The sequence below is a fragment of the Pomacea canaliculata genome, linkage group LG4 (genome assembly GCF_003073045.1).
Source record: "Pomacea canaliculata isolate SZHN2017 linkage group LG4, ASM307304v1, whole genome shotgun sequence".
Lineage (NCBI taxonomy): Eukaryota > Metazoa > Mollusca > Gastropoda > Architaenioglossa > Ampullariidae > Pomacea > Pomacea canaliculata.
Genome location: NC_037593.1, coordinates 26,088,643 through 26,114,376, shown reverse-complemented (window position 1 = coordinate 26,114,376; position 25,734 = coordinate 26,088,643). Strand labels below are relative to the sequence as shown.

Genomic DNA, 25,734 nt, shown 5'->3' with positions numbered 1-25,734 from the left:
AGGGGTCCTCCGAACTTTTAATGCATACTGTACGCAATTTTTTGCATAAGCAGAAGCCCTGCTTAACATATTAAGCCTATGTCGTCAGCATCATTTACCAAGCTGGGGTCCTCAGAGGACTCCATTTTATTTTGTAATTTCACAACTGACTGTTGTAATAGATTCTCAAATTAGGTGTTTAGGGTTTCTGAAACTATATTTCAGTAATACAAGCATGTTTAACATAACATATTTTATTTATTTATTTCAACAGAAGTCATCAAATAAAATAACTCTTCCTCATAAGTGCCTACATTTTTACTTGTAAAACTGATTATATAATTTTATCTAAACAGTGTGTACATTTTTACATCCAACTACAGTATAATATTTCTGTACAACCATCTATATCATTTCACTAAAATAAATGGTACAGACTCATGTGTTGCCATCACTACAGCACATGCCACTGTTTTGCTGGTCTTCCTATGCATCTCACATAACAAAAATCAAGAGTAAATTAGTTGTAGTTATGGCAGGATCACTATAAAAACACTACTTGGTATGTTATGGGTTAATTACAGGTACATTTCACATTAAAGGGACACAACGCCACCTGTTAACATCACAGATTTAGTGGTAAAGCCTTAAAGGTACATGATTCACCAGTCAGTGGTAATAACAAGCTGACCATTATGCCCCTTCTGTGTGAAGTGTTAACATGAAGGAAAATGTAATTCCTCTTCCGTTGCATCCTTTAACAGCCAAAAAGAAAGCAGGAAAGAATAGTTTGACCCAGAGGAGGGAGGGGAAGGTACTTGCTGGGCCAAATGGAATTAATGAAGCATGACCACCAGGGCAGCCAATAGCGCATGAGTTCCTTGTCTCTCACTCCTCTAGGTCAAACCATTCTTTCCCACCATTTGGTTTATTTCCTTCTAGCTGACACCGCATTTTTGTGCAAGGCACCATCCTTGGCTGTTTTTAATGTGCTCTGCTCATACAGTGCTCTCACCGTGGTGTTGCATCAGACAGCATTCACTTAGATTGGGATATGTGATTAACATTAAGAGTAGTGTTTAAAGAAATATTCTTTTATGGAACTAATCTTATTGAGTTTAATTTAGCCATGCATGCTGTTCATTAACTGGCAGTTGCTTTACGCTATTATGTGATAAGCTGCCTTCCATGATTCAGGGTTCAGAATACTGGATGAAGGTGGCCAGGAAATCAAAATGGACGATAAAATGGTGAACAAGGTTAAGGTAAGTAGATAAGGTTGAAGAGGTTAATGAGCTTTGAAAAGCCTTTATAGTTTGTAATTTAACTGACAATAATTTATGGTAGCTTGGAATAGCCAAACTTTTTATTTTTTAGCTGATGTAGTTAAGTGCTTTCTATTTTTATAATGTATACCATTGTATGAGGGAAAGTGTATAAGTATTAAAGGCTAGATGTGCATGTGGCAGTAATAAGTTGTTTATATTCATTTTAAGGAATTTGGGTGGTCTTTCAGCAAAATGCAAAGAAGCTATATAAAAGAAGCCATTAACTGAAGTATTTTAAAGTACCAGTTATATCTTAGTAAAAAGGATCCTCTCTTTACAGGTGAACTGGGTGCCAAAACCAAGTAGAGATGCCATCCTAGCTGGAAGACTGCCAGATATCAAAGTGCCAACATCTGTCAGTGACTGGAAGTACTGTCATGTCAGTGTCATGGATGGCAATGGTGTTGACTTCCATTTCTCTGTCAGGTGCAGTGATGATAGTATGGAAAACCTTGTATGCAAATGAACTTACTTGAAAACAACCTTCTGGATAATACAGAGGTTAGCTGTCGAGTGAATGAATTATTTTAAAATTACATTTTGTTTATTTGTAATATTGTTGTTATGGTTACAAACATTTCCAGAGGGCTGCCAGGCAAGGCTACTCGCATGCAGTGTAAGGTTGGGGGTCAGGCAAGGGTGGAGCTTGGTCATGTCTTGGAGGCAGACATTGTTGTCACTCTGACTGACACCTATGGCAATGTAATCCAAGTAAGTGGTTGATTTGTTTTCTTTAGATTGTTTCTTAGTGGTTAGAATAAGAGGGGTAGGGGAGAAGCATTTGTCAGAATAGTGTGGGCTTGGAAGAAGACTAGGACATATGCAATATGTGTTGAAAATGACAGTATATAAGACCAGTGCAAGATATATAATAAAAAGACTATGTGGAAGGATATGTATGTGAGGACTGCATGGTTATGTAGAAAGTCATAGCGTGTAAGTACGGTGTGGGGGAACGAGGAGTGGATTGGTATTTTACACTAAGCCAACAACTAAGGCTATATCACAGCAAGGCAGCCAGCCCTGCAAACAGATGCTACATGCAGAGAAAGAACAGTGTGCCCAAGACAAGATTTAAACTCACAGCAGCCAATCCTCACTGTATTGGTGACAGATGCTAACCATTGTGTTAGGCTGCACTCGTAACAGTGCAGAATAAACGTAGAGGGTCATGTAAGAACAGTGCAGAACTCATGTAGAAAGTCATAGACAGCATGGAAAGACTGTGCAGAAAATGATATTGACAGTGTGTAAGGACAGTGAATGTGAGTGTAGAAAAAGTACACATTTCAGCAATGAGTCTTTTATTCATTGCCTTTTAAGTCACTGGACACTGGTGATTTTCTTTGTAATTTGGACTGCTACTGCCTTAACGTGAAGTGACCTTAGGTGCCATGATGACAGTACTTGCACGCAGGGCCCAGGGTGTTAAGTGATTGTAGAAAGAAAGGACATGCATGCTACACAGTAAAAGGAACTAAATACAGTGATGATTGTAGTACAGATTCAGTGTGTTATTTTTAAACAACAAAGAAAAGACACTGAACTGGAATGAAGACAGTTTGAATGTTGCTTGTATAGATGTGTATATGAGCCTGACTTTAGGGATGTGCATTTGGTTTTGGATTCCCTGCATGACATTTTCATTTGGTGTTTTTTCTTCTTTTTTTCTTTTAAATCTTTTTATTTTAAAATGGGATGTCATTGTTTTCTTAGGTTCCACCAACAGCTGTGAAGGAGCTGGTAGTTGCATCTGAAGATCTGATGAAGGACCAGTTGAAAATAGCACTTGAGGGGGTAAGAGGCTGCAACCCTAGGTTATGTGTAGGACTGTTGGCCGCTTTTTTAGGAGTGCATGCCTGACAGAGGCACAAAGGATAGATGCTAATATACTTCCAGACAGATCAATAAAGTTTAGTGGAAAATTGTCACGATGACAAAATTTCTTCCCATGTGAATTAGGCATGTGGACAACCTTCAGAGTGTAATGTTCATCAAGTCTTAAATGTGGTCAAATTGTTTCTATGTAGAAGAGCATCAAAATTCATAAAATTCCAGTGGCTCTTGTTGCTAAATGTCGCAGATGCTATTCCACCAGCTTTCAGTATTGTGTGCTGTGTCTTATAAAGATAAAATGATTGTTAGAAGTAAAGAGACATTTTTTCTCCATTTGTTTTTGGGTTGGTCTTTTTTCTTTTCTTTTTTCTTTTTGGTGCAATTAAAATATAAATGTTTAATGTGCAAGATGACTAGAAAAGTGCGTAAGTCAATTTGAGGAATTCATGCATTTTGTATAGCGAATTATAAATTAGGGCATCATGTTGTCTATGAATTGTAAATTATCAATTTACAGTATCTGCTTTTGTGTGTGTTTCAGCCTTCTCTTGTAGTACAGAATGTGCAGTTTGACACTCAGCGAGTGGGTCTTCATCGCTTGTCTCTGTCATACTCTGGGCTTCAAGATATTGTGCCATGCGATGTTGTCTCGGGGCCTCCTGTATCCTTGGACATGCCAGACTGGAATCCAGAAATGGTTAGTCTACTTATCCAGAATTTAGTCTGTTTTAATAATTATTTTCTTTTTAGGTTTGTTTACTGATGTTTGCCATGTATCTTTTGAAATACATCTTAACATTACCACTATATTTAGTTTTTAAGAAGAGAACCCATTGTACATATAAGCTGGAGAAAAGGTTAAACCAGTAATATTTTATTTGAAAGCTGTTTGTTCTTTAACTTTACCAGACAACCCAAACATAAGAGTCTTAAGGCTACAGCTATGGTTGGGTTGTCTGGTAAGTATCAAAGAAAGACAATTTACAATCAACATTGTATATTTCTCACCCCTTCTAATAGTCTTTTAGTTTACATTTCTTTTAAGTGACTGCAATCTTCACTAACACAAGTAATATTTTCTGTACAATTTTTATAACAGGCAAAATTGTACCTTTTATTTGCAGCCTGTCACTGTTTACACAGACAATGAACTTCCCTTCCCAGTCAAAGCTCACCTGCTTGATGCTCAGGGCAACCCTTCACACACTGCAGACATAAGAGTGCACATAACAAAAGATGCAAAATTTAAGGTAGGATAGAGTCTTATGCATTGTCACTGTTGTGCATTTGTATGCTTTGTCAATTTAATTGAGTATGAACTATGCATATAACCTTCATCCCAATTTGTTGTAGACCTCTTCTGGTTTCAATATGGGCTACTCGCTGTAAATGTACACCATATTATGAAATTGTTGTTGAAAAATTTTTAGTAAACTCATTTAGTTTCAAATGCTCTACATTGTTTTTCATTAATTTTCCAAATACATCAAAAATGTTCTGACCAGTATGGACTTGAAAATTCACATGATGGGCTAGTTTCAGTGATGCATGATGCCCATTGGTATCAACATTAGCTTTAACTTTTAGAGCTCTGTCAATACACATATACTTAGTTATTCTACTATTTAATCATAAATTTGGTTTAGTTTGCACTAAAGTTCGGCCCATGGAAACCTTCGTAGTCTTAATGAGAATGAATACCATACAACTTTGGTATGACTGTGTATGTTTTGGGAATGGATAACCAAGTGGATAGGATACTGGCATCTGAACCAAGAGGCACACTGGTTTTTGATATCCATGTGGCACAGCAAATTTCCCTCATTCAACCCAGTTGTTAAGAATGAGTATCCGACTCTGCAGATGTTTGAGGAAGGTAAGGCAGCAAGAAAGAGGAGATAAGCACTGCCTTCCCCAAGAGTTGGCCCCGAGAAAAGAGAGGTCTCTAATCGACCTAAAACACAGCTAGTTGGCGAACTTTACCTTTTATTTTGGGGTTGTTCATTGTGTTGTGGGTCTTGTTTAATGTGCGTCATGTCTCCTGTTTTACTTTTATTGTGTTTTATTATTAATTTCATGTTTTATGTGCTGTTGTCTTCCTAGTTGTTACCTTCACCTCAGCCGCTGAAGACAAATGCTGAAGGCATTGCAGATTTTGGTAAACTGACCGTGTCTGGGCCAACGTAAGTGTGGTTTTCTTTTTTTCCTTCATTATTTTCTTCTTTTTGTCTTTGTCCAAAACTAGTAACCCAGTGTAACGCACTCTTACACTGCCTTGGCTTGCTTGTTTTTGCAGAGGTGTGTTTGAATTTCAGCTCAAGGCTACAGTTGAGCGTAACATAATCTCAGGCCCCAAAATTAGGGTCTCCATCCAGCCAGATCCTATGAAACCACGGGAACTGCAAGTGGATTACAGCAAAAATGCCAGCTTTGTAGTTGGCCAAACTCTTCCAGGTGGGTCAAGACGTTCCTTCATGTCACCTTGAATGTTACTCAGGCTAGGAATTCTATGTAAAAATTATCAACCTCAAGTATTACTTGCATTTGGAATATAAGCAGATAATGCCTGGCATACCTGGAGTAGAGAACCCTAATTTGACCATAGGTCAATTAAGCTGGAGAACCAGCTTTTAACTCTGTTTACATAAAATTTATAGTCTGAGTAATGTACATTAAACACCAAGGAGAATCAGCAGAATAGCATTACAAAAGGAGGAAGTAGTTTTTACAGTTGTGTGGATATATCTTGTAACTGTCAATAAAACAGCTTTGTACTTAGATTTTGTTTAAAATCTGTTAATTTTACAGACAAGCAAACAAGTTTCAGACATTCATGCAAATTACCAGATTTGTTTTCACTATTTACTCTCGTATGTTTATTAAGAGATTTTATTTACATTGACATCAACCATAACAAGTATCGATTTTCTAGCTACTTTATTATTGATGAACCAGACTCTTTCACAAACCATCTGGATTGGTAAGATACCTTATTTGTTGGGCTCATTCTTTTGTGTCCATTTTGTATGCTGATAGTCATGATCCATTTATGGTGACAGAGCATATGTAAAAATGTGGATTCTTGCACTTTCTGATCAGTGTGTCTGTTATAATATTCTTCAGTGCACAAGCAGTCACCTTTAATGAGACATTCAGTTGTGTTTTCACAATTTTAGAGTTCACAGTGAAAGTGATTGCAGAAGATGACTCACTGCTAAACACCACCACAGCCAGTCACATTTCCATGAAAGTGTGGAAGTCAGACAGTGCAAAACAGAATACTCCTCCAGCAATGGTAAGCTTTACAAGTGATTCACACATCACAATAAACTGCACTTTGTGAGCTTTGCACAAGACTTTCAACAATAGGACACAAGAGTTAAATTTCTATTCCACCAATGGGCTTGCCTGTCATGACCTAGATTGCATGGACTGTAGCCCATCAGAATGCTGGAATAGGGTAGGCTCCCTTTATCACTAAAATGACATGGTAGTTGAAAGAAGGATGTTTTCAATTGTTATTGATGAGGGACTATCAACTATGTATTTTTGATCAAGCTCATCCTTACTCCATGAGATATGCACAGAAGTGCCTTCACTCTCAGGAGTCTTCAGATGATATTTTTTGTGGAAAGCATGCATAAACGGCTGACTGACTTCTTTGTGTTATTCACTGCCTGACCCATACCTTCTTCTCTCTGCTTCTTTAAGTAAAATAACTACAATCACCACAGTGCTACCCAAAGTATCTTCTCTGCCACATTACTTATGCCCATAATCCTCTGTACAAATGATCTTACATTGCAAGCCTGCATTCACATGAAAACATTTTAATGTGTGAGTCATACTTTAATAATTTGGTTTTGTCCCTTGAATCTGATCTGCATTATTTTCAAGCCTGCTAGCATTTTGAGCTACATTACTAGTCCATTCAATTTTTTTGCTTATTTTTTCAAATGTTTTGTATTCTCCACTACAAAGTTACATTTATACTCTGTTACAAAAACAAAATTGATATTGAGAATTACAGAGTTCACTTTAATTCTCTAGATATCACTATTCTCTTCTGCATAGAGATGAAAGACAAAACCATTGTCATTTATGAAGGAAAAAGTTGGGACATTTGATGGGTCCCAAGACTGGGATCTTTGGGAGGCCTCGAGTAATTTTATTTACCTCAAGGCTAATCTGGGAACCTGTCAGTATCATATTGAAACATGTTCTGACCATACTGCTCTGTTTATGTCATAGGCATTGTCCTTGAGTCCAGACACACCCAGCAAGTCTTCAGCCGGTGTGTTTGTTTTTAGGTAAGTTGCCTTTTTTTGTTTTTGTTTTTTTTAAATTCTAGTCAGGAGAAGAAATTCTCTGCATAGTATGCATTTTTTCTGTAGAATAAATAGTGGACTTACTATAGACAGAATAAGCCAGCATCATGACTGGACTTCCCAAAACCTGTGTGAGAGAGATCAGGACTCAGGCATATTAAGAATGTAGAATCTGTTTTTAAGGTCAGAGGATACACCATTATCATGGTCAACACTGAGTATTCTCTGCGGATTTTATTGTATGATATGTTTCACTGAATTTGTTTACACATATGTTGGTGTGTTATCTTCTGCAGGAATCACACCGCACCAGAGGGAGCAGGTGCCTATTTTATAATGTTTGTCTATTTTGATGGAAAGTATGAGCTCTACAGCAGTGCTGTAAGTATCTTATTAAGTACAGAATTACCCTCACAAAATGCTGGCCACAGAAAAAGTGTAGTCTCTAACACCTCATTTCTCAATAAATTGTTAGCAGACCGTATTTTTAAACTGGAATGGAAGTTTTTAGCAGTTTTAGTGATTTTTGTTTAGTGTAACACATAAATCTTATAATGTGTTCCTTTATTGTGACCTCTAGGGATTGTAATGTGTTCCATGTACTATAAATCAGAACTTGCAATGTGTTTCAGATACTGTAACCTTCTAACCTATTTTTTGTGTTGTGACCTTGCAGAATCATTCTAAGATTTTGAGGCATTGCAATATGTTCTATGCACTGTAACCTCAAGGGCTTATCATGTGTTTTCAGTACTGTGACCTCTAGGAATTGTAAAGTGTTCATGAACTGCAGCCTTAAGGGCTTGTAATGTATCCTATGCACTGTGATCTTGAGGCATGTACACTGTGACCTCAAGAGTGACCTCACAATGTTTCATGTACAAATCTCTGACCTAATGTGCCCCAGGTGCCTGTCAACTTAAAGGCCGGTCAGCCAGTCAAGCTTTGCCCTCAGGAGACGCTAGGGATGCCAACAGTGTCCAACACTCGCAGTCCTGGGAGTCGATGTCTTTTGCGAAATCTGAAATTACAGCTTCAGGTCAGTGGAAGTTTGAAAGTGTGGAAAAGGAATGCATATGCTTGCAGTTATTGTAGACTCTAAACAGCATTTTCTGGGTTTCAGTTTTAGAGCCGTGTTTTACAGAATTAAAAGTTTTCATTTTTGTGTAAACCACTAGATGTCGCCACTAAGAGATTTCATTATCTTATTATTATTTTTGTTTTTGCAGGATAAATATGATAACTTGGTCACAGAAGGTTATGATGGGGAAGTAATTCTCACAATCTTAGGACCGGGCACTGAGATCCCCACACTTGTTGGTGGTACACGAACTTCAAGCTTTCCAATGAAAAATGGCCAGGCAACACTCCAAGTAAGAATTAACATTTGTCTTCTTGATGTCAGCAACAAATTACCCTGTCTTGATACCTCTGGTAGAATGTTTATGCTTTGCACGATCTCACACTAATTTGTTAACATTTCTTGTCATCTTTACCACAGTGTTGTCTTTAGTGACACTTTCATCAAGCTTTTGGAACTTCTGGAACCAGTAATTAAAACCAATACTTGAGCATTCTACCTTCTGCTTGTATCCATAATTGGAGCTGCCCAAGCTTCCTATATAAATTGTGGGAGTGGCTTCATATAATTTGAAAATTATTTTGAGGAATCACAAGTGCAACTTAGGGTACCACAATTCACAAGCATATAGCAACAGATGGCCTAAGAATGCATACAGTTTGTAAGGACATGAACATAAATGTCAGAGTATAAAGACCAAAACCAGGGCAAGGATGTTCGTGATTGTCATTTATGTGAGACTCAGATGGGGTCATGTTTATGTGCAGAATGTGACAATCCAGGAGAACTCCCCAGGCAAGGATGGCATGGAGTACAGCATACACTGCACAGTGTCCTGTTCAGCAATACCTCGTAACCGTAGTATTCCCGTGTACAACATTCCTTTCCTCTTCTACAATGGTGAGTCTAGTTTTCAGGTGTGACATTTGCTGCACCAAATCATTGTTAGATTTGCTGTTTTATTTTTGAAGTATTAACCTGCATGGGCTTAAAGAATGTACCTGTGTGTACATTGTAGCATTTGTATTTAATTTTTATAGTAACAGCATGTGTTTCAAGCGGCCACTTGCTTTAAACTTTCTATGAACACTCGTCCATTCAAACAGAAGTAAGAGGCATGTTAACTGGACACTGTTTACTTTCCTGTTTCAGTGAAGTTTGTTTACAGATCCCTCGACCAAATTCACAGTGAATAAGTTTGTATGTAAACTGGCATAAACTAATTTTATTTTCATCAAAGCGCTGTCTACTACTGTTAACGAGTCTTTGTTATATATAGTGGTATCGGTGCCTGTTGCTACAATTGGTTGGATTGGTGCATAGAGCTATGGAGCAATGTTAGTGGGATTGGTGCCTAGGGCAAAGGTTGGTGGGATCAGTGCATAGAGCATTGTTGGTGGGATTGATGTGTGAGGTATCACTGGTTAGATTGGTGCATAGAACATTGTTTGGAGATGGTAGAAGGTAAAGAGCAAAGCAAAGTTTGGGAATCAGTTGGCAAAATATTGGGACAAAAGTACAAATAGGCCAGTAACATTCATAATGACTACCCAACGGTACCCAACATCATTTGTGATTTCTGGTTAAAAGTGATTGGTGACATTGTACAGTAAACAGGTTAAGAGTTGTGAATGATTTTCTTATAAGAACACCAGCAGTGTGTATGGTGATCGGATTAAAGGTAGCTAGAGTCATTCATGGTGACCACACAGTTCTGGGTATCCTCTAAACTGGGCATAGCACAGGCTTACTATTTGATATGGCTATGACAACCTAAATTATGCGATAAAATTAAATCAACTAAGTTAAGCATGTCCAGCAGTCAAATTAAGCATTTCCAGTGGTGTTCATGGTGACCAGGTTGAGGGTGGCTAGAAGTTGCTCCATTGACTTACAAGCTTTGTACTTGCACTTGGCTTTCGTTTGCATGGCCACTTTCCTGTATTCAGATTCACAGAGAAAAAACAAAAACACAATATTACTGAAGGAACAAAGTCTACACTCAGTCTCTTCTATAGATACTATCAGGCATAAAGTGCAGTTCTGTTGTTTGTGTCATATACATGATCCAAGAGTTATGTCTCATGCCATTCATGTTAAATATGAACTGGGAAAAATGCTAGGCATGGAAAATCTCATGTGATCTTCAAATTACTATGTGACTTACCCTGTCATGTGCCAGGAGGTGAGTGTCACCTCATGCCGAGATGACTGATACCCTGTGGCACATGGTATACAGGTGTTGTCATTGCAGACGGACACCACCACAAGATGACCCTGCTGACCCCTTGCCTTGGGCGGGGAGGGGATGGTCATGGTCACGGGGGAGGTGAAGGCTGTTTTTTCCAGTGCACTGAGGAAGATGATGGGGCCAAGGGATACTATGTTAGAGATGTGGCTGTTGATGTGGCCTAGCGCTTCCAAAAGAGCTGGCGAGATTGTCAGTTGCTGAAAAAAAAAAAATGGTCAGGCAACATCTGCCTGGTAAGAGTTACCCAAGACAGCTGCAACCATGCATACTTCAGCGATTTATGGTTTTATCTTTTCCATATTAATTGTTACTACTGGACTATTGATATTTATCTGGCCCTTTTTCTATCTATGAAGGTTTTCTAGTCCTTTTTAACATTCAGGATTCTGGTATCATGTACTTTAAAGACCTGAGTAACCTTTAAGCATGAGGCCCAGCCTTACATGCAGTATATCATGATCATGCAACGCTCGGTCACTCTGCGTTAATGAAATAGTGGTCAAAATTATGCAGTAAATCACCAGTGTCTTGTGAGTTAACTTGGGTTGTGTGACCTCTCACCCTCTGAAGTTGCTATCATTTGCACTGTGAGCAATACAGCCTCTCACCTGCAGTGTGACATGCAATATGGAGCTTATGGCACCTGGAGGGACAGACACTTGTACGTGTGGACAAAAAATGGACATATAGTGGCCACCATCTCCTGTGGTGGTGAAAGTCTCGCCTGGACTGTACTCTAGGCCCCCCTCCACCACCCCATCAGCCAACAGCTCGCCTCCTGCATGATGGGCTGGCCACATACCATCAGCTTCCTTAGAGGTGGTTTTGTCAGAGAACCTGGGAAAGGTTGAATGAAACTTTGAATGTTGGAGACCATTTTGCAGAACTTCAGACTTACACAGTTATAAATTTTGACTATTTTTGATCTTGTTTTATTATGGTTTTAGGCCCTTACAACCACATCTTTTTAGATATACAGTCCCAAATTGTTATCTTGCTACCATCCATGCAACTGAAAAGTTGGGCAAGAGGCAAGGAAGGCAACTTAAAGCAGATATGTTTGTAGGTTCATAACTCAAAGTAACTTTAAGGGAAGTCTGTTCTGCAATGAAGTGTCACTAGAGGCGGGGTTGGTGATATAACAGGTATCAAGATAATTCTGTGTGACTGTATATGAGAAATCTTTGCAGAACTTATAGCTTTAATTCAGGTCTTATGGCTCTTCTTACTATGTACCTTTTTTTTAAAAAAAAGGTTATGAAGCGATTGGCATGCATAAAATTGATTTCAAGAGTATTTGAACCACATACCTTCCGCTGTGGCCTCCACTAAAGCCAATAACAGGCTGCAGCAGGTCTTTGTGGAGTTTTGTTTGGATCTGACTGCACATACCAAGCAGTGTATAGTCTATTCCCTTCCCTTGTTTGGCTCCCTCATGAGAGTGGCTCCCAGTTTTAGGCCCTGACAACCACAACAGCGTTGTGAGACAATTTTGTGGAAGGGAAACACTTACCTACGGTATTATAATTTATGAAAGCAATCATGAGGCTAAATGTGCTTAGAGTGTTTCAAGTGTTAGAACACAATCATAATTGTTTGCAGTGGGACTGCACATAAATGATTTATGAGTCATCAAAATGTAGCAAATATTAAACTGGTGACGAGTCATTAACTATTAAACTAAACATTAAGATCATAGATATAACACTATGTTAAATGTGAACACACATTGAGAATTATTAACATCTTATAAAGTACTAATTCTTTATAAAGTATTATAATAATATGTTTAAACCTATAAAATATTGTGATGCCAGAACAGTATACTAATAACAGCTTAAGATACAACAATCTAAATTATGATCTCATGGTTTAGCCTTACCTGAACTAGAATAGATATCAGAGCATGACTGAAATTTCAGATGAGAGGGTCTTAGAATATGACTGAAATTTCACAAAGTTCGATAAACTGTAATGTGACAGAAATGTATAAAAACATATGCTGCTCTAAATTCAGGATAAAGTAGCTCCTCATACCTTGCCTGAACTTACCTGAACTAGGATAAGGTGTTGTCTCAGAGCTGGACTGGATGCCAGAAGTAGCTGACCAGTTGGGTTGTGAACTAGGACTGAGTGGAGACAAGGGTGGAGGGTGACGTTTTCTCATGATGAAGTTACCTTGATGACCCGCTGCAGGAAGGGAAGGTGACATTGCAGAGTGATTTTGGATGGTGTTCTCTTTAACTGGGGACTGGATGGTGTCGAGTACCAGTTGTGTTTGTGTACTCGTGCTTTGTACACTTCCTGTGAATGGTTGTGTTTGAGTCCACATTTGCATAGTCAGGGGCTGCTCAGTGCTGCCATCTTCAGGATGTTGCCTTGTCTGACCATAAAGCTGGCTAGCATTGTTGATCATTTTGTTATGTTTCACTGGTGCTTGGAACTGTTGAGATTGAAGAGATGTGTTGAAGGTCTGACCAGTTTCTTGTGTTGCTTTTAAGCTGTTACCTGCAGACATGTATGTGCTGATGTAGTTCATTTCACTCTTAGATGGCTGATAAAATATGTCATGGCAACCTTCACCCTCTGAGATTGGGTGCTTTGATGTCAGGGGGAGTGCATTTTCCGCCATGTTGTTAGCATGACTTTGTGCAGCAGAAGGTGCATCAGTATCTGCATTCTGATTTGTTGTCATACAGAACAGATCCCTCAGACTCTTCTTCTTTTGTGTTCTTGGTATTGTAGCATGTTGAGGTCCGCTTAGTGGGTCTTTGCTTTGCCTTGGATTATCATTCTCATCATCAGAACACAGACATGCCTCACGAGCAAGATCAGTGAGTTTTGATGTGAAAGATTGCTTTGAAAAAGGAATATGAAAAGTACTGCTGGTGCTGTCACTATCCAGACTCTCGGCGGATAAGTTTGTTTGCATTTCTGCTGTATCAAAATCAGTGGTGTCCAGAGGGTAGAAGATTGATGGTGCTGTATTCAGGGTCATGTCCTTGACCCATGGTGCTCTTTGTTGAAGCCACGCTGCCTGAGGTGTAACACCTGATCTGTTGTAACCATTTGTTGAAGGGAGACCTGCACTCTTATCAGTTAGTGTGGCATAAGCTATATTTTGGTCAAAAAGCATAGGCTTATGCAGAGATGGCATTGAAAAGGATTTTCGCATTAACCTATTCTTATCTTTGCTTTTCTGCTTTTTGTTCAGTGAAGTGGTTTTACCATGCGGTGATTTAATTCCATTTGTGATGAAGCCGGATGCTGCCAGCAGTTGTGGCCGGCTGATGTTTTCATTCCCGTGCACATTGAAGGATGTTAGCTTCCTCATCATGTGTAGTGAAGCAGGCAGGCTACAAAGATTGTTGTCCGATATGTCAAGTGTTTGGAGTTTCTTCAGCTGACATATGTCTTCAGCCAGCTCTGAAATGTTGTTGTGTGCCAGGCGAAGTATCCGAAGCTGGTAGAGACGATAGAGACCATGAGGTACTGTAAGCAGCTTGTTGCTACAAGCATCCAAAGCAGCAAGGTGAGCCATATGCAGAACAGAAAACTGGACCAGGCTATTTCTGGCTACGTTCAGGTATCTCAGGTGGGGAAAATCATCAGGCAGAGATTCAAGGGCGTTTCCCTGAAGGTGAAGTACGCGCAAGTTCTGCAGGCTAGTCATTTGTTTTGGAAGAAATTTTAACCGGTTGTGAGCCAGAGAGAGGTACTTAAGGTTACGAAGTTTGGCCACCATCATGCCCATGGCAACAAATTGATTCTCACTCAGGTTGAGTTCTTGCAGTGCTCGTAGTTGGTCAAAGTCTGGTGGGAGTGCTGCCAACCGGTTTTTAGCCATGTTCAAGGCATGCAGCCACGGCATTTTGGTAACAACAAGAGGTATCTGGTCAAAGAGATTGTTGGATAAATCGAGACGAACCAAATGGTGCAAATTCTGAGCAGAGAATGGCAGGTACCACAAGTGGTTGCCATGGAGATCTAATACTCTAAGACTTGTTATGTCACCAATTTCATGGGGAATCTGCTCTAGTAGGTTGTCACCAAGTTTTAAGACACGCAGTTCTTTCAGCGTGCCCAGCCCTCGAGGCAGCATGGTCATCTGATTATGAGTCAAGTCAATCTCCGACAGGTGGCGACAGTTGACAAGAGTCTCAGGCAGCTGGGTCAAGAGGTTGTGCTGCAGGTGCAGCGTGCGCAGTCCACGCAAATAGGAAATCATGACAGGCACAGTGTCTATGGTATTGTTGGACAGCTTCAGAACTTCAAGGTGAGCAAACTAGACATAAAGAATGGCCATGTAATTGGGTATCTTAAACAAATGTTTATTCTTAAATGTGTTTATCCTTCTTGAGCAGTAAACACTGCATCTAGGATCAGATCAGGTTATCCCAAATGGGGCTGTGGGGAGTAATTATTTGTACATAAAATTCTGAGCCATGATAATGCTTGGGGTTAATGCCAAGGAAGTTAAGGTCACCAGGACTTGAAAAAAGATGAAATAGGTAGAAGAAGAGGTAGACAAAAAGCTAAAGAAGAGGGAAGGATTGGGCAGAAAATATCCAGTAGTGGGCTGACATGTGATTTGTATGGATGGCACAGATGCCAGAGAATTGCAAGAGTTGTGGAGAAATAACATAAGGTACTAACAAGATCAATTAAGGCTAAAGGGAGGAGGATGTTAAGTTGGATTTCTTGAGTGTTACAGTTGTTGAAATAAGCATTCATTTTATGTGCTGTTGTGGCCATCGATAATATTTGTGTAAGTGAGAATGTTACTCTTATGACGTACTGTGGTGTTCAGATAAAAAATAAATAAATATGCCTATGCATGTTCTGCATGAGTGGCTACTCATTTAATTAAAACTCTTATGGTTTAATTGCATAGAGGACTTTGCCTGAATGCTGGTCTTAGAACAAGTGAATAGATAGACTGAAATAGTTACGATCATCATGTCAGTCAAATAAACTGACCTGCTTACTCATGAAATTTATGTAAAGTCACACAACATTGTTTCATGAACTTATCCACCACATTATACTTTCACAATAACTTTAATTTCAAGAGTGGCAAAGATCGCGAGACAAGTAAAGGTTTGTAACAATTTCTAGGGATTAAAAGCAAAGTAGAACATTGCTAACATTTTTTAGAACGAAGATGAGAAGCTTATAAAACTGTTTTTGTCTTAGAGAATTTGCTTCCAGAATCAGGTTGCAGGATCCTCAGTATCAGAAGAGGGAGAGTCGCTCACCTGAAACACTTGAAGGGGAATGTAGGTCAGACTATGATGACTGAGGTCGATTTCAGTCTGACCTTTGGCATTGCTGGTAGCATGGATGCGAATGGTGCCTGCAGCAGATGCAGGCTGCTTGGGCTTCCCCATGAACTCAGGAGTAGATGTTCTAGCAAAGCAGTCATAAGGTCTCAGTGGTGACATAACATACATGTGGCAAACACAAAATTCTTTACATTAGCTTGGCTAATGTCTTCATAAGAAGTCTGATAGTAATTCAACATTTGTGACAGTTCTGTATTGTTTGCTCTAAACTTCTGATGAAAAGGTCATGGGGAAGGACATTTGTTACAATCAGTTTACATTATGGGTTTCAAGCTCTGTTCTGGTGATGAGAAAGTTGTGGATTCTTACTGGCAATTTGTTTAGAAGTTGTCACAACCTTTTTGCCACATGGGCTCCAAACTATGTCTTTCAGGTTGACAGTAAACATTGTCTTACAGTAGTATTACTGGATGTTTATGACACAATGTCTCTAAATAAGAGTCTTATTTCTCTGTCACCAATAATAAGAGTATTGTATTGTATGCCAACAATGCTACACCCTCAGTATTTTGTCATAAAGCTACAAAGTTATTGCTTGTTTATCTAAATCATAAAAATATTCGTGTGCTATACAAAATGTTGTGGCTGACAGTTTAATGGTAAAGCCCACATAAGCTAAATGTTTACAGTAAACATCCATATTCTGACATTCCCAAGATGTACTGTGAAGCCAAACATGCAATAATTCAGTCCACAAGCTATTCAAAGGTTCTTAAGCCACACTTTACCATAAGTCATTCAAAGGTTAGTAATTACAAGTTTTATTGCAGAAGCTGGGTATGCAGTATTCATCTTATGAGTCAGCTGACATTAGTAACCAGCAGGGTTTGTTTATTCAGTGATGGCATCAGTTAAGAAGGGTATTTGCAAGTAAACTTACCAGTAAACTTGTTCAGTCACCTGAGACTTATTCTTGCTGGGAACTTACGGCTTTGTCTTCTGTCTTAAACTGCCACGGTGCCTACGAAGCATTTCCTTCCTCCTTTGTTAGACCTTGATGTCATTGTAGTGGGGCTTTGTCTTTACCTTATAACCTCTCATAAACCTCTTAAATTCCCCTCCCACCTTTTTTTTTCAAAAAATTGATTGGTAACATAATTGTTATGCAAGTAGCATAATTGCTGTTTGACAAAGTGGAACCTAAATTCAAGTAAACATGGTTGTTCAAGTAAACCCTAGGGAGATAAAGTTGTCACAAGTAGATTAGACTCTTATTTGTAACTTTTCTTACTCACTCTGCCATGTGGAGGAGCCAGAAAACATTTATTGCAACATGTTGGAGCAAATGTAGACATTTTTTAAATTTTAACTTCTTTTGAAATTTCTGACTCCATTAGGACTAGAGCAAGAGTAGCTATTCTATCAAAAGCATCAAAAAGATCTGAGCTTCTTCCTTGTATTAAAATGAACTTTTGATTGATTATAATAATACTTTTTTAATTCAAGGCAAGCTCAGTGTGCTTTCCAGAAAGACTTTTAAAACACACAATTTGAAATCATTGTTCTATGACAAAGTAGTTGATGCAGGAAAAAGGAGATCTTTAGTAGATATTTCTGCTTTGATGTGCTCTTACTAGAGTAGGTATGGTATCAGGAAAGTCTGGGCCATGCTGCTGAGACATCATTCAGCTCCATGTCTTGCATTATTTACAGAGGCATTCAGCTCCATGCCATGTATTTTTTACTCTGTAGAAGAAACTGTATTGATTGGTTCATTTTCCTTAGTGTCAAGCAGGCTGTGAGAGAAATCAGGGTTCATGCCTGGACTGCAGAGGAGATGAATATTTGTGCACAAATATGTGGCAGTGCTGAATGTTCTTGATATCAAATGTGAATCCTGCCTGTAATTTTGGAGCCCACTCTCTCTCTCTTAACTGTTTGCAGTCATTGGGTGGGCATCATGAGTTTCAGCAAATTTGGTGTAGGTATGCACACAAGGGCATTGCTAACTTTATGTTGATTGTTGTCACAATATCAGCATGACAGTTGGTACAGCAGGAGGATGGTAGGCTCACCAATCGTCAGTCATGAGCAGCAAGCCCTCACTAGATATACTATTACACTTAGACTGCAAGTGCAATTAAATTATCATTGTTGCGAAAACACTGATTATTATGGCCATGACCAAAGGCAGAACATCTCTTAAGAATTGTAACTATCATAATTTTGATATGAGCAACTACTGTCCCATTGAATTGGCCCAGAGTTATTGATGTTTGTCAATCACTAATACCTCGAGAGGCGTCCTGCTTAACCTTTTGCCAGCTCTACTTTAAAATTGAATCTCTTACTGTTAAAAGAAAATCCAGCTGCATGCAGTTAGCCACACCCTGATTAGGAGCAACCATCTGTTTGAGCAAAAGCGTCTTTAAAGTTCTGTTTTAATAGACTTTACAGACACATGAAAAAAAATCATTTCCACAAATGATATTCTCATTCATTTTGCTGTTTTTATGGACCACACTTTCTCTCTCACTTGCATCAGACACCATAGTCTGTTCCAATCCATCAGGCATACATCATTCTCACTGTTGTCATGTGTAAGCATATTTACTGCCCAAACCCTCACCTTCCCACACATTTATGCTGGGGACAGGGTTAAGGCAAAATAACAGCAGATGAGGTGATAAGATTGTATTTTCATTCTTCATTGGTTCCTTTCAGATGCAAAGAAACAGTCTCAGATGGCAGCCCTGTCCAAAGAGCGTGAGAGTCTTCAGGCCACTATTCAGGCATACAAGACCATGTTCCAGACACAGAGGTCACTGGTGGATGAACTTCGAGGTTGGTTTATGTTTTTAGTGAAGCTTGCCTAACACTGTCTGACACACAAGGTAGATGGTGTGAGGTTGTCTTTAATAATGCAAGAAGTTAGACCCAGCAATAAAAAATACTAGACTGGAGTGGGCTGTCTAAAGCAATAGTAGCAGAACATAGGACAATAGGTACTGAACCGCAAATTTGCAATGACCCAGTTGGTTAGTTTTCAGGTTGATCAGCTGTTCTTCACCAACCAGTTATAATAAACATTGGGAAACACTAGGATTTGCTTCAGGGTCTTGTCGTCATCCTTTAAAGCTGCCATCATAGGGCTGGGATAGGTGCTATAAATGCTTTAAGGTTGTAGATTGAGCAGAAGCAGGGAGTATTTCCTTACAATCCTACAGTGTTGGTAAAATAATAAACACAGCAAAGTAATGTATCGCCTGAAATCAGAGCTTGCTGAATGTGAAATAAAAAGGTAAAAGCATAGAGTGAATGGGCTATGTGACGATCAAAAAAGCATGGAATGAGAAGGAATGAAAGGTTAGCAAATTTACATTTGGTAGTGACTAATATTGAAGGATGATTGCATATCAGTAAAAAAAAAAAAAGTGATCTCTGCATCTAATTTCATTTAGATCTTCCAGATGTTTCCATTGTAGCTTGCTGAATATGAAACAAAAACACTTATATGTGTGAATGTTTTACAGTTGCCTTGCATGATGCAGCACAGGAGGAGCAAAATCTCAGAGCAGAGCTGAGGAAACAAAACATACCTGATGCTCAGCTTGAAGATGTATGTATCCATCATTATTTCATTGACTTGGACAACAAGACCTACAGTTGCTCATCATCCATCTCAGTTGTATTTTATGGACACAGATTGCATGAAGTTCTAGCATCTTAACAATAGAATGATGGCATGTGTTTGTTGGTCATTTGGAAATGTTCAACCTAGGATCACCAGTTCCAGTAAATTCTTTGGTCAGTGATAAACTGATTTTAATGTTGCCTTTATCTTGAGACATATTTCAAGTCTTTTATAAAATGAAAGAACTAAAGCAGTCCTTAAATATGCTCTTTGTTTTAGATTGAATCAGTTGAGAAACTAATAGGTGTTCGCATTAAGGAGCGTGATCAAATTCTCAGCACACCTAGGCGTACATGTGGCCTAGCACCAGCTCCTGACGAACCAGATGTTCTGGGCAAAATAGGCCACCTGGCACTTATCGAGAACTCTGACATCGCTCGTGTTATTTCTTGGCATATGTCGGCGGACATGGATTGTGTTGTGACATATACAACCAAAAAGGCCCAGGAAATATACAGCAGGACTCAAGGCCGCCAACAAGTGTTGCCACTGGACTCCATCTTTCGAAAAAATCTGCCTGATTGGAGCAAGTGAGTTGCAGCCATTTTAAAATGTTCTCACTTTTTTTCCTTATAAAGTTGATAAGAAAGAAAATCAGTTCCCAGCTAAGACCACTGTTTACATGGCATTTCCTCGTTTGCTTCATGTTTTTTGTGTTTTTTTATGTACTTTGGTTTCTTTCAACATGTTTTGGGTCTTAGTAGGTTAGTGATGTTTTCCTGACCAGAAGTATACCATAGGATCTCAACTCCTGTTTATACGTATACCAGTTAACTTATAGTAAAATTTATTTCATTGTGCAGCATTTTCCTCAAAGTTTTAGTTTCCAAAAATTTGTCAGTAATATTGTGAGGACTTTACTGTATGTAGCTATGTTACTAAATTAAATTCAGAAGATATGTATGTGGAATCAGTTTGAAACTTTAGATAGCAGAACTCATAAATAAGGAAACATTAGCATGATTGATGTCAGGTAAAATTTTACTGACATTCAATTGTATTAAAAATAATAACATTATATAGAGTCTTAAAAGTGATTTTAGTTAGGTTGATATTGTCAGTTGCTATTGCTTTAGTCTGATGAGATTTCTATGACAGTGGTTAACACTGTTTTGGGATCAGATCTTCCAAGTCGTATGGCACTTCATTATGTTTCTCAAAATTATCATCGTATTAACATATCGTACTACTGTTTGGTAACTGCTTACATTTGCTTGGATGAAAATTCCAGGACAGAAAAGTCTGCATTTGAAGTCTTACTATGATTGCATACTTCTGAAAAATGGTTTCTAAAACTGAAGCTATCTGATTTTACTCATCAGGCGTATGAATTGTTTTGGTAGTCAGTTACTGAAATTGTCTTTCCTTTGTTTGGACATGAATTCTTTCTTGTCACAGGCCACTGCCTCATGTGCGGTACCGGCCCACCTGGAAACCTGCAGGACAACCTATGTATGCACGCAACTTGCTGCAATTCCCTTCTGAGCAGGAAAGTTGTCGTCTGGTGTTTGGGATGCTGTTGGGCGACACTCTCATCCTAGACAATCTAGAGCATGCCAATGCTTATCGGCAAGAAATTATCAAACACAGCCACTGCCCTACCATACTTACCTGGCAGGGGGATCGAATTCGCAGCAATGGAAAGTTTGGTGGAACAATGAACAAGGCAGTGTCTGTTGAAAAGCTGCGTGGGGCAGTGTTTGGACAGCCTCTGCCCATGGCCTACCATGCTCTCTGCACACAGATTGGTAGGCAGAAGCAATATTAACTGCTGAAAGTTTGTTGAGAATTAGTTGTGCATTTTTTATTTATTTATTTTTTTTTTTGGATGTTATCTTGGTCTTGATGTCTTCTTGTACTTGGCATATAATAATAAAGATCATGCCTCTGGAAATCAACAGCCATCATGAAGAAGAAACTTTGTATGAGTGATAATGCTGAAAAAAAAACAAGTGTGAAAAGGGCATGACTTCTATGAATTCTCCAAAAACAATGATTGTCTCAATGCAGCATACAGTGTATCCCCATAAATTGTGTTTGTGATGCTGCAGAGTCACTAGAGCACTACAAGGAGGCACTGGTGCACCATGTTCAGGCCCAAGATGAACTGCAGGAGGTTATCGTGGCTCAGAAGCAGCCCGAGATGGCGGCCAAGTACAAGGAGTGTCAGGAGGCTGAGACTCAGCTTCTGGAAGTGGAGAGGCAACTAGGTGAGTGTCATCATCTCAGGTGTAAAACTACTTTTCTGGCAGGTGTTCATTGCATCTTCTGACCACCTTCCTGTAAATATATTTTTGATCATCTGTCCCATGCTTAAGTATCAATGATGGTGTCCCTATAGCTGGTGGATAAAAAGAAGTTGATAGCTGTGGGAAAGCAACAAAAAACCTGGTACAGCCTGATGTCCCAGGATGTTGTGCAGACTGACCTGTGTGACTTGGCATATTTCCTTCAGTTAGCACTGAGTTGAGAAGGGAGAGGTAGTGAAGGAGATTCTCTCTCCCATCTTGGGAGCTTTGGCAAGTCCATGTCCATTTTATGTACCTGATGTACATTTATAACTGCTCCATCCTAGGTGTACATCTGTTACTGAAGGTGTGCTGGGATATATCTTGACACGTTTGTATGTCTGGTGTCATTATTATGTTCTTAACAAGCACTTGGTGCATTTCAACAGGAGTGGGCCCGCCATCTCGTCTAAGACAAGCTGTGTCTCAAGCGTCAGGCCATGAAAGTAATGGACCGACTCCAGCCAAACGCTCACGAGGATCAGTGGGCTCAGCCAGCAACTTGTTCCAGTCACCGCTCAATGGCAGCATGGGAAAGTTATCTGAAAGTGATCCAAGCCTCACTCCAACACGCACCAGTCTTCGCATCGCTTCCATGACAACAGTTGTCTCCGACGACGGCCGTAAGAGGTTAAGAAAAACTTGATTTAAGATCACTTTCTGAAGACATCAGTATTTTCCTAGATGCACAGCTTATGAGTGAGACATCCACACAGAAGCAAGACTGAATCTGCAGTTTCAGGCATCAGCGGAGTTCAGTGGCTGAAAGAACAGGATGTTTCTCTTGAATGTGAGGCTGGTGATGTGTTTGTTGTTTTAAAGGAAACTTTTATTAGTTGATAAGAAGCAAATGGTGCTTAGTTGTTGCTGCTTTCACATCTTTTTTACTTTGTATATTTAAGGCAATTTAGTAGAAAATCCTATCATATCATCTGGTGTTTTTACTGTATTTTATTTTGTATATTTGGGAAAAGTTTCAGAATACTCTGTTGTTTGTAATTCAGCTGGTTTTTCATTACTGTGGTTGCATTTACTTAATCAGGAAAAATTGAAAACTCATTTTTCTGTGTACTTGTGCATCATCAATAAATTCATTAAATATTACATTAAATATTACATGTGTGAATGACAAGCAATATTTCATCTCTGTGAACATGTCATCTTTTGGACCACTAGGATCTAAAGATTCAGATGTTTGAATGCAAGATTCAATTCTGTTTTTTCCTTTCATAAAATGTTATGAGGAAAAAAGTGAGTATACACAGACAGAATATACAGACAGTAAAGGGTTTTCTCACCACCTCTGGCCCCAAGCTTACTGAAGAGGCACTCTTCTTTTAACACTATTTAGGATTAGTAGCCTTGATATTTGGGCTTGGCATCTAGATGACATTGATAGACTAGACTTCAGATTTAGCAGGTTATGTCAACGAGTTTTCTGATATTTAGGTGGATTGTTTTCTAAAAGCCAGTGTCTTGTGACTGGGAAAAATGTGTGTGCTGGACCAAAAGGGTACAAACAGCAGAGGTCAGTGGATGCCTTTGAGTGTCTGATTCATGGTAAAAACTACAGTGAAACAAACCAGTGAATGAAACAACCTAAGGTCAGAATACCACTATTCATCTTGTGATTCCACCATAGTTCCTGCTGAGACAAAATTCTGTCATTGGATTCTTGCTGGGATAAAGTGTCATTGGATTCCTGCTGCAGTGACAGTGGATTGCTATCGTCGCATTGTCATTATATTCCTGGCCTCAGAATCCTGCTGTCACACAGTCCACCGTAGTATGTGTGCTGTAGCCACAATCTGTGCTTCCTGGAATGCTGCAGATGACAGAAAATTCTAGAGAATGACCGCTTTTGAAAACGTTTTTGCTTGTATATTTCTCTATTTAAAGCTCTTTTTACAGTGTGCTTATTTTGTTATTACTAAAGCATTTCTTGCAATTAGAGTACCAGAAAACTCATACTTGACAAAAAAAAAAAAAAGCCAAGCGTGTAACGGCTGTATTTAGCAAACAGGTGAGGGGACTACAGATGTAAATATCCTAACAAATTCAGTAGCAGGTGAGAACTGTATGATAGCTACATTTCTAAATAATTCCGATCATCTGCAACAAAGCAGATAACATCTGCAGTGAGTGTATGTGTGCAAGTCTCACCTGTACTTCCATAATAAGGCAGCATATTTCATCACTATTTGTATTTGGAATTTTTTTAATTTCTTTATGAAGTTACCACTTTTAATATACGTGTACTGATGATTTCTTTTTGATGCTGTTTGTTAAATTGTATGTGTGTAAACTAACAGCCCCAGTGTGAACTGTTAGAATGCTTGTAGTTTGCTACTGGAGGTAATGTTGTTGATTAAGAATGAGTGATGAAATTCCACACGTCGAGACTTTGTCATGTCTTCAAGTAAATAAAGAGACATGTGAAAACGCTATTGATAAAACTAATTTATTTGCATTCACTAACATGACCATCGTGTTTTTTTTGTCTGCTACACCTTGAGTCGATTCCACAGTAAACTGAACATAAGTGATTGCCTTCGTCCTTGTTAGAAACGCAGAGGCATACAACACATAACCTTGTCTCTTACATCTGCACGAGGGCTTCCCGTTTTGTTATATTGTGGTCACCCAAAAGCAAGTAATTCGGAGATAACCTGTAATATTGCAAAAGCAAGGACAAATATAAACTCTTTTACAAATAATCTGACAAAATAAACTGACACCTTTCCTCTAAATTAATAAATTCTTATTAAACACTAATACAAATAACATTCTCTCACTAATACCAATAACATGCTGGATGGGTATCGGAACTTTAGTGAACTCTCGTCTACACTACTGAGTGCACTCAGCTTCCCCTCGCAAGCAGATGGAGTACACACTCGGCGTCTTGGCTACGTAGTTTTATATTGTCTCCAAGTGATTCCTTAAAACTCATTGCTTGCTATTAAATCTATACAGAATTACTTTGCAACTCACTCCTCAGTTACATCGACTCTTTCTCACACTTGTTGCAAAGTTAACTAACATGCATTGATATTTTCTGCTCAAATTCGAAATGCAATTCTGTCTTTTAAAACCCCACGAATTTTAACATCGGCAAATCATGTAAAAGATTACCTTGATTGGACAAGGAATCACTAAACCTCGCACAGATTGATTCCTGTTTTCTCTGTTAACAATTCGTCCAACCTGGACTGTTGTCAAGTCAGAAATGTCAAACCCCCCGATCTCTCACAGGCTCGGGGTGAGATCCCCCTGTTTAATACTTGCATGCGCTCAAATGCTTTTCTTCATTTTTCTAGGACACACAGACATGCAACTAAAAACTCAGCCACCGGTCATTCCTGATCCCCCACGACCACCGCCAGTATGCTGTTGATGGAGAGGCTCCCGAGTCTAGTGGTTAGAGCAGGTATAACGTTGAACTGAAGTCAACCCAGCAAAAATTGGGTACCTGATATATTAGGGACTTAAAGGCAGCAGAGGGAGGGACCTGTGTTCCACCTTGCTTTAGACATTATGAACCACTTACATTGACTGCACGTACTTCCACTAGGCTTTGAAGGAAACTCTTTTTATTTAGTCTACCTCTAGAATTAAGAACTTCTCAATTGCATCAACTATCTTTGTTCTATGCTCACACCTA

General features: G+C 39.0%; 2 protein-coding genes across 3 annotated transcripts in view; one reads left to right on the top strand and one right to left on the bottom strand.

Moving 5' to 3' along the window:
• Window positions 1-24,530, top strand: part of LOC112561972 (structural maintenance of chromosomes flexible hinge domain-containing protein 1-like) — a 38,577-nt gene extending 14,047 nt beyond the window's left edge. For both annotated transcript variants that reach the window (XM_025234858.1, XM_025234857.1), the window contains exons 27-46: window positions 1,177-1,244; window positions 1,588-1,733; window positions 1,892-2,018; window positions 3,024-3,104; window positions 3,685-3,840; window positions 4,268-4,393; window positions 5,247-5,326; window positions 5,440-5,597; window positions 6,320-6,438; window positions 7,395-7,453; window positions 7,768-7,852; window positions 8,379-8,510; window positions 8,701-8,844; window positions 9,320-9,452; window positions 18,813-18,932; window positions 19,622-19,707; window positions 20,002-20,312; window positions 21,181-21,530; window positions 21,834-21,992; window positions 22,460-24,530. In XM_025234858.1, the coding sequence (XP_025090643.1) occupies window positions 1,177-1,244; window positions 1,588-1,733; window positions 1,892-2,018; window positions 3,024-3,104; window positions 3,685-3,840; window positions 4,268-4,393; window positions 5,247-5,326; window positions 5,440-5,597; window positions 6,320-6,438; window positions 7,395-7,453; window positions 7,768-7,852; window positions 8,379-8,510; window positions 8,701-8,844; window positions 9,320-9,452; window positions 18,813-18,932; window positions 19,622-19,707; window positions 20,002-20,312; window positions 21,181-21,530; window positions 21,834-21,992; window positions 22,460-22,716 (2,897 nt within the window). In that variant the 3' untranslated portion in view covers window positions 22,717-24,530. The remainder of the gene's footprint in view (window positions 1-1,176; window positions 1,245-1,587; window positions 1,734-1,891; window positions 2,019-3,023; window positions 3,105-3,684; window positions 3,841-4,267; window positions 4,394-5,246; window positions 5,327-5,439; window positions 5,598-6,319; window positions 6,439-7,394; window positions 7,454-7,767; window positions 7,853-8,378; window positions 8,511-8,700; window positions 8,845-9,319; window positions 9,453-18,812; window positions 18,933-19,621; window positions 19,708-20,001; window positions 20,313-21,180; window positions 21,531-21,833; window positions 21,993-22,459) is intronic.
• Window positions 9,459-18,806, bottom strand: LOC112561973. The gene is made up of 6 exons (XM_025234859.1): window positions 16,062-18,806; window positions 12,856-15,088; window positions 12,114-12,264; window positions 11,412-11,640; window positions 10,720-11,000; window positions 9,459-10,491 (listed from the first exon to the last, which is right to left on the bottom strand). Exons 1-6 carry the CDS (start codon window positions 16,254-16,256, stop codon window positions 10,380-10,382), a joined length of 3,201 nt encoding a protein of 1,066 aa, XP_025090644.1. The 5' UTR covers window positions 16,257-18,806; the 3' UTR covers window positions 9,459-10,379.
• Window positions 24,531-25,734: the final 1,204 nt, after the last annotated feature.